Source organism: Camellia sinensis, chromosome 15 (assembly GCF_055761805.1).
Source record: "Camellia sinensis isolate YWXY chromosome 15, ASM5576180v1, whole genome shotgun sequence".
NCBI classification, from domain to species: Eukaryota; Viridiplantae; Streptophyta; class Magnoliopsida; order Ericales; family Theaceae; genus Camellia; species Camellia sinensis.
The window spans coordinates 39993186-40001370 of record NC_138975.1 but is presented as its reverse complement, the minus strand read 5'-3'; the positions used below and the strand labels follow the sequence as shown (position 1 = coordinate 40001370).

Here is an 8185-nt window from a genome sequence, read left to right as displayed (position 1 = left end):
TCATTTCTCTCTCGTAAATTTATATAATTTTTATGATTCTTTTATTTCATATTCGAAGTCATCAATTATTTTGGTGTCATCGAATTTTTTAAAAGCTCTCAGCATAACATATGAACACCACAAGGCCTTCCATTTCTTATCTTAAACATGTTTTTCAAATCAAAATTTCTTATCCATAGCTGATGCAAGGTTTAAGAATATTTTCTTTTTAGATGCAGGGTTTAAGAAGATTTTCTTTTTAAATGAAGATTGAGAACTCTAATTCTTCACCTTTAAAAAGATTCCTAATTAGGTGACACTTCACCTCTGTTTCCATCTCATCAAAGATAATCACACTCTCATCTTTCCACTCACTTCAAGATTTTCATAAAACTTTATTATAATTTTATAGTTAAACCTTTAAGTTTAGTATAATTTCTTAAAATTTAATTTTCACTTGTAAACTATTGTGCATGCCGAAGTCAAAATGTTCTAACTGTCTCTTAAGATTGTGATAGCTATTACATCTAGGCAACAACATTGATGATAGCTCTCGCGTGCTCAAGCATGGTCTAGGAGAGAGAAAAGGGACTGGGCAAACCATCTTAGACCATCAACATCTACAATTCAGATTTAAATTCTTCATCAAATTTGATAAAAATGATATTCTAACCGTTTACCAATCAAATTAATATCAAATAAAGAGAGTCAATTTTTTTTTGTCAAATTAAATGAATATTTAATTTTTTTTTATCAAATCTCGTAAGTTACCGATTGTTTAATGAAAATAAAAAATTTAACGTTGAACGCTTGGTATCAGATAAAGTTTTTAACTCAAATTTAATTATAAATTTTTTTAAAAAAAAAGAAAAAGAAAAAGAAAAAGAAAATAAGCATTGGAGATGCTCTTACCTCTAAAAGACTTTGTTTGTCATAACCTAAAAAAATAAAAAAGTCACTATCCTATTTAAATCATATCATCTTATTTAAGTCACATCATCTCTCTAGCACATCATTTCAAACCCAATCTATTACCAACCCATATTTCATAAAAAGTTAAAAAATATACTTATTTAGAATATCCCAAACCACCCCTAAATAGGGGAAGAACAACTGTTGAAAGGCACCCAAAATTGTGCCTGTTTGGCAGAGCTTAATTACAGCTTATTTCAGCTTTCAGCTTAATTTAAACTATTTTGATGTGTTTAGTTTAGCTTATAACTTATAATTTATAGCTTTTTGAAAGTCAGAAATCAGCTTATTCTTTGAGTGGGGCAGGAGATGCTTTAAGAATAAGCTGGAAATCAGTTTAAGCTGAAAGTTATAAGCTATAAGCTGTTGAGGCATAAGCTATAAGCACTTTCTCACACCTTTACCAAACAGGGCCATTATATCCTACAATACACTACCAAGTTGTCTTTCACGAACAGAGGAACTAACTAAGCCATCGGAATACTTACCTGGCCAAACTTCCGGCCAATAAATCTGATTCATATTTAGCACCAACATGGGCTGGTGTCATGAAATTCATGAAATCGAATTAATACAGCCGGTTGAGGCGTCACAATCACATATCGCATTTAAAGAAACAGTTCAGCCCTTAACTATGTGATAATACAAATGTCATTATTACTTAAATAATGAGCAAAAACAGCTTAGGCTTCAACATCCATGTATAAATGTCACCAGCACATTCAGTTAATATCCCTTCAAAGAGCAACTAATCCATGACTCCAATCCTCACTTATGTTCAAACACATTGGAGGTGTACACTTGAAGAGATATGATCAATGCTGTAAATTTCTATACAAAACGCCTCACTTTACAACTGCAAAAAAATAAAAAAACAAACAAAAATAAATAAATAAATAAAAAAAAACAAATACAGCATGCACCTGTATAAGTCACATTCCCCAGTTTTATGTAATCAATGACTCGAAGGCTAACTACTGCAGGCAGGCGGCACAGTTTCTGGAACTCTTAGTGATCCCCCAAGCTCAAGAGGCACGAGAGGAATGAAGGAGTGCAGCACATCGGTTATCAAAGGCCTGTAACTTGGTTCTGGTTGTACACACAGCACGGCAACAGCAGCAACCTATCCAAAACATTGAATCCAATTAACTTAAGATGATTAGGAGAAATCAAAATGGAGAAATTGCACTAGTTCTATTGGACAAACTTGATATAAGTGCTTTAAATCCATTGTATTTCTGATCACAGGGTCCACAATGTTTGGAAGCTTTGACCTGTCAGTAAGCTGAGGCATGGCCTGCTTGTCAAAACATGGTTAGAACATTAGGTTCTAATAACTCGAATGTTTATCAAAATTTCATGGATTGGTTAAATGCGTTAATAGATGTAATGCTTACCCATGAGACAATAGACTGGTGCTGATCTGATGCTGCTTTTTCCATGGACTTTCTTCCCATCAAAAGCTCCAGAAGAACAACACCAAAAGCATAGACATCACTTTTGTCAGTCAATTTACCTGAAAATATAATGGTGAAGATTGCATTATTAGTGGAAATTCTACTTGTATTTCGGCTATCTGGTTTTGGGGACAGATCCAAGAGACATTTCTAAATGTAGCAACGGTTTTTTTAATACAATTTTTACATTCTGCTGCTATAAAGGAATTTGTTAAAAAATACACGTCAAGAAATGAAGAAAATTATAGTAAAAAGGCGGCATATTAGTGACATGAAAACCTTGAGGACTATTAGGACATTGGGCTTGGAACTACAACTGGGAAAAAAATAACATGAAAAGCGAAGACAGGGTTAAGGCACAAATAATGTTTCAAGAACGAATGTGGAAAGCGAGGTTCATACAAGAAAAACAGAATCATGCATCCACATCCAAGGATATTCCTGAAAATTTGGTGAAGTTTCCATTCTAGAGATTACTAATTCAGAAGCTTCTGCATTCATCAAAATACAATAAACTTCAACAAAATATGTTTTCTTTAGCAACTATAGATGAATTTGTAATGTGATGATAATTAAACTATTGAAGTGCACTAAATGTTTGGCATTGTTTTCCACATATTAGATCCTTATTAGTCATTTTAAGTCCTATTAAAGGAAAATACTGTATGAAGGATGTTGCTAGAAAGTGGTCATTTTGGCACACAAGAAAAGTTTTGATGTTCACACGTACTTTGAAGAGAAGTCTGTAGAAAAGAAAAGTATATCAAGTAAACATATCAAGCAACCTGTTAAAAAGTCTATTGAAATTGGTAAAGATTAAAACTCGTAAACAACTTTTGCATACCATCCAAAATGTACTCTGGGGCTATATATCCCAAAGTTCCTGAAAGCTTTACGTTATCCTTGCTTAGGTTTCCACCAGCTATTGCTAGGCCAAAATCAGAAAGCTGAATCAAAAGAAACCTAATTAGAAAAAGAGAACTTTTAACTAAACTTCATCGGAGAACACAAATGTGAGAACGCATTAGTTTTTTTTTTATATTTTTTTTATTTTAAATATTAGGTATCATACTAATTTTACCTTAGCATTGAAGTTGGAATCAAGAAGAATGTTAGATGACTTCAGATCTCTATGGATCACGGGAGGGTTGCAGCGCTCATGAAGAAATTCTAATCCTCTGGCCAACATCAATAGTGGTGATTGTGATGCTTCACGTAACAATAGAGTCAAAAAATACAAATAACAAGATAACTTGGCAGAATGGTGTACCTTGCAACATCCAGAGCAATCTTCATTCGGAGATGCCAGGTTAAAGCTGATCCGTGAGATGGTCCTAAAATATCAATTAAAAATGAAAAACAAAAACAAATAATGAATTTAGTAATGTTGATTTCTTTACCGTTGTCTACATTTCCTTGCTTCATACGGATAATAAAAGACTTCTTACCATGCAATTGGGATTCCAAAGACCCGTTAGGCATCAACTCATAAACCAGAAACCTTGCCTCTCCATGAATGCAGCAACCCAGTAGAGAAACTATATTCTCATGATGAATTTTACTCAACCAATCAATTTCAATCTACAATTTGAATTGGCAATTAAAAAGGACCATAAATTACAACAAGAAAAACAATATCAACAGATAGATTTTGAAAATCTCCGGTCAAATGCTACCTTGAATTCTCTTTCAGCATCCTGGCTTCCGCCATGGAGTCTTTTTACAGCTGCTAGCGCATTATCATTGAATCGGGCTTTATAAACCCGTCCAAATCCACCCTCACCCAAAACATTGTCTTCATGGAAATTGTTTGTTGCAGCTATTAACAACTGATAGTCAATTAGAGCAATAGAGCCCTTTCTACCAGCCATTCTCAAAGAATTGAAACTACCCAAAGCTTGACCCATTGGAAGTCCTTTCACAGCATCTTCAAATCAAATTGATATATTAAAAAAATAAATAAATAAATATAAAAAAAAAAATTCAAGAAGAACAGTTAAACATGAAGGAAAATTGAATGAGACTTCATCATCAAGAACATACCCTGGCTTTGTTGGCTTTTAGTGTTGGAGTTTTTCAAGTTCTTCAGTCTACAGATCCAGAAACATAACAGAGACACCAAAATTCCACCAAGGAGACTTGAAGCAACAATGAGTGCTATGAGAATTTTCTTGTTCAAATCTTGGTGGTGCACTACTCTAACCTCTGGCAATCCTGATTCCAGAAGTAATCAAAGCAAGCAAGCAAGAAAAATTATAAATAAATAAAAGAAAATACCTTATTTTTCCTAAATTAAAGTACTAAATCCAATTTTGCATATTGATACAACACAAACTGATCTAAAAGCTCCAAAAAATTGAGAAAATTGGGGGTTCAAAATAGAACATCATATTGGTTCTGCAAATAGCAAATAATTTTAGTTCACACATTCCGAGCATTTGGCTCTCTATGAATAAAAGTTATAAAACTAGAGACAGAAACAAATAAAGATGGGCAGGCATTGCTTGATTTACCTGGAGAGTGAACAGCCATTTCTGAAGAAAATTGAGAAAAGGGTTGCTTCGCAGTTGGAAGAACTGGGTCAGAAACTGAAGAAAGAGGAGGGTCTGGTCTGGCATCAATTGCTGATAAAAACCAAGTGCAGCTGAAAACCCAAATGGATATTACCATAACAAGAAGGTTCATATCAAAAATGGCACAGTAATGTTTGAGAGAGAGAGAGAGAGAGAGAAGGGAGCCTAGGTGTTGAGACTGTAATTTTTTAAAGTCTGAGATTTTGATCCTCCATTTTTGAATGTGTGTGTGTATGGGTCTCTCTCTCTCTCTCTCTCTCTCTTTCTATAAGCAAAATGGGGACAAAACAGTGTTGCATTGCAGGAAAAGTCAGAAACAGGATTTTTTATGTAATGAGAGAGAGAAAGAGAGGGAACTCGGAAGGAAGGCCCACTCCACGAACGAATTATGAGAGTCACGTAGGAGTAATAGTGGCAGCAGAGATTGGTGGAATTGTGGACACTAGAAGACGATGGTTCGTGGGGGAGGTTATAAACACTTTTTCTAGTTTTGAATTCAATTTTTGTTTTTTTGATTTGAAAATTAATTTACTTGAAAACTAATATATTACAAATGGAAATTCTATAATACCTACTTCACTAGCAGTTAACTAGTGCAATCCACATGTTTTTTTTTTTTAAAAAAAATGTTTGATGGTATAATATATGTTATAAAAGAATAATTTTAATTTTAATTTAAAATTAAAATTAAAGTATGATTTTAATTTTTTATTTTGATAATATTGACACTATCGTTTTATAAAATTATTACTTAAATACTTAAAATTATTTGTGTATGTTAATAATTTTAGTTCTATCATATTATTAAAGTGTAATTATTATATAATAATTTTATATGATATATATTAAGTTATAAAATAGTAAAATAAAAATACTCATTTTGATAATAAAAATAAGGATTAATTACCAAAAGTCCTGTTTAAATATTTAATGGTAGCTTAGGTCCTATCAAAAAAATTTTGAACCAATAAATCTCATTTATAGGTAAAAAGACGTTTTGCTTTTTAATCCCAAAACTGAGAATGTTCTCAATTTTTTTTCATAATAAAAATTGAGAATATTATAAACTGAGAATGTTCTTAATTTCAAAATAAAGAATGATTTGAGTTTATAATTATCAAAATTAAGAAATTTCTCAAATTTTTTTCTAGTAATAACTGAGAATATTATCAATTTTGAGAAATTTCTCAATTTTTTTCATGATTAAAATTGAGAATATTATCAATCTACTCTCTCTCTTGCATTTACCTTCACCACTGCTCCAATGGTTGGAGATGCACAGGTATAGGGAATAGGATAGGGAAATTTGGGAACAGAGATGAAAAGTAATTCTAGGGACCAAAGGGAAAACAGTAAAGCAACACACCACCCTTACCCTCCTTCTACACACTTGTTGAGTAGATCCACTGCTACGGTTTCAGGGTTGTTGAAAATTGTAAACCCACATGTTTACTGTTGCAAACACACATTGAAGACCAAGTGAAGACCACATTCATCCATTGATGACCTTCATTCTATCTAAGACCCCATCGCCACCGCCCTTAAACACGACAGAAATCCATACACGTGGAAGTACAAAATCGCACAGAAACTAACTGCCAGTGAAGATCTTACCGAACGAGAAGCTTGTGCTCTGGCCAACGATGATATGAAGTTCCGGTGACTCAGCTTCACGTCTTTGGATTTGTCAGTAGTTCCCCAAGAGTAGAGAATCGTTGATGTATCGGATTGAGAAACGTTAATTTGGTTAAATTTTCGAGTTCAATTCGTCATCACAGACTCGAACTCTGATGAATCGAGAATAATCATACGGTGGAGAAGTAAGGAGAGATTGTGAACGATATCAGAGGTAGCGAAGGCGATAACCGGCTTGGAGAGCTCGATTTGGCGAGAAATTTCAGATTTCGAGCTAGTCCAATTAGAAGCAAAGACGGTAATGCCGAGAGAGAACAGAGAGAGGTAGAGAATCAGGATTTGAATTGAGTTTGTGGAGAGAATGAAGACGATCGAACAAGCGAGAACAGTAGTCGACCAAGTCGAGAATGAAGACAACAATAAATTGGTCTATTAAAAATTAATGTGACTTGAAAGAGTAAATAATTTTATCTATAGAACTTAATGGATTATAAGTTCATAAAATGAGACTTGTATGTAAATGCCCCTAAAAATAATAGTTAATTTAGAAGAAGAATTAGTAATATAAAAGTAATTCTAATTATTTAATTTTCTTTTTATATTCATTTAGAAAATAAAAACATGTAGAAATAGAAATTATATAAAATTTATTAAAAAAATTAAATATAAACATATTGTAGTTGGATTATCATATAATGATTTTATATGATATATATTAAATAATAAGATTGTAAAATAAATACTCTTAATTAAATTAAGATATCAACTATATAATGAAGTGATTAATCATCTGTAATATGATGTTAAAATATAAAAGAACTTACTGTTTAATAATTTAAAAGTAACTAAGTAGTAAATCCAAACTTTAGATGTTCCTCGAGAATATTACTGTCGTGCAAGTTTTTCCTCATGTGAGTTGTGGTTATGTAAAATATATGGATCACTATAAAATTTAAATGACAAGTCCATAAGATCGAATTGGTATTGGGTATAGAATAATGTATGAGAAAATAAGGGGAAAAAAAACAAAGAAGGCAATTTAGTATTAAAAAAAATCCTAATACTCTTGAAAGAATTAAGAAAAAAAATGTGAAAGGCAAAATTGATATTGGATTTGTGGATTATCTCAATTTACTATGACAAATATATGAAAAAAAAAATATTTGTCAAATAGAGTCTGTATAAAATATGGTAAAGTTAGTAAAATTAATTAGGTTTTGGTTTGTGTAGAACTCTATATATAATTAAAAAAAATACACGCTGACATGTCACTTTTAGAAAAAAGTAAACTCTTATAATGTACCATATAAACATAAAAAAAAACACTATTTTTAATAATATATATTATTTGTTCCAATTTTATCATGTGTGGTTTTTCGTTGTTGGTTATGACTATCACTCATGAATGGTATTATGATTTATTGTGATATTAGTTATCACTTATTTGTGATTATTATTTTGATTATGATCCAAAAAATCTTCAGTTATACTTGGTTATAATTTTTCATATTTTTTAATTATGAGATGAAAAATAATTAATTATAAGATTTATAATAATCAACACCATAA

At 31.7% G+C, this 8185-nt stretch overlaps 1 protein-coding gene across 3 annotated transcripts; it reads right to left on the bottom strand.

The window, feature by feature from the left end:
* Window positions 1–1586: 1586 nt before the first annotated feature.
* Window positions 1587–6985, bottom strand: LOC114278800 (putative receptor-like protein kinase At1g80640). Of its 3 annotated transcripts, none has more exons than XM_082908874.1 (11): window positions 6596–6985; window positions 4922–5052; window positions 4452–4622; window positions 4085–4335; window positions 3857–3989; window positions 3679–3742; window positions 3490–3586; window positions 3253–3355; window positions 2349–2467; window positions 2159–2248; window positions 1587–2074 (listed from the first exon to the last, which is right to left on the bottom strand). In XM_082908874.1, the coding sequence occupies exons 2-11, from the start codon at window positions 4938–4940 to the stop codon at window positions 1922–1924; spliced, it is 1200 nt and encodes a 399-aa protein (XP_082765000.1). In that variant the 5' UTR covers window positions 4941–5052; window positions 6596–6985; the 3' UTR covers window positions 1587–1921. The 3 variants fall into 3 exon arrangements, with proteins under 3 accessions (XP_082765000.1, XP_082764999.1, XP_028076734.2); XM_082908873.1 differs by lacking the exon at window positions 6596–6985 and adding an exon at window positions 6357–6521; XM_028220933.2 differs by lacking the exon at window positions 6596–6985 and having other exon boundaries at window positions 4922–5367.
* Between the last annotated feature and the right edge of the window lie 1200 nt (window positions 6986–8185).

Excerpts from the sequence above, each read along its gene's own strand:
- LOC114278800 (XM_028220933.2), bottom strand. The coding sequence starts at position 5,093 with ATGAACCTTCTTGTTATGGTAATATCCATTTGGGTTTTCAGCTGCACT. Across the intron at positions 3,743-3,856 it reads TTTGGAATCCCAATTGCATG|GACCATCTCACGGATCAGCT; the intron begins GTAAGAAGTCTT and ends TTGATATTTTAG. Across the intron at positions 3,587-3,678 it reads ATTGCTCTGGATGTTGCAAG|AGGATTAGAATTTCTTCATG; the intron begins GTACACCATTCT and ends GATGTTGGCCAG.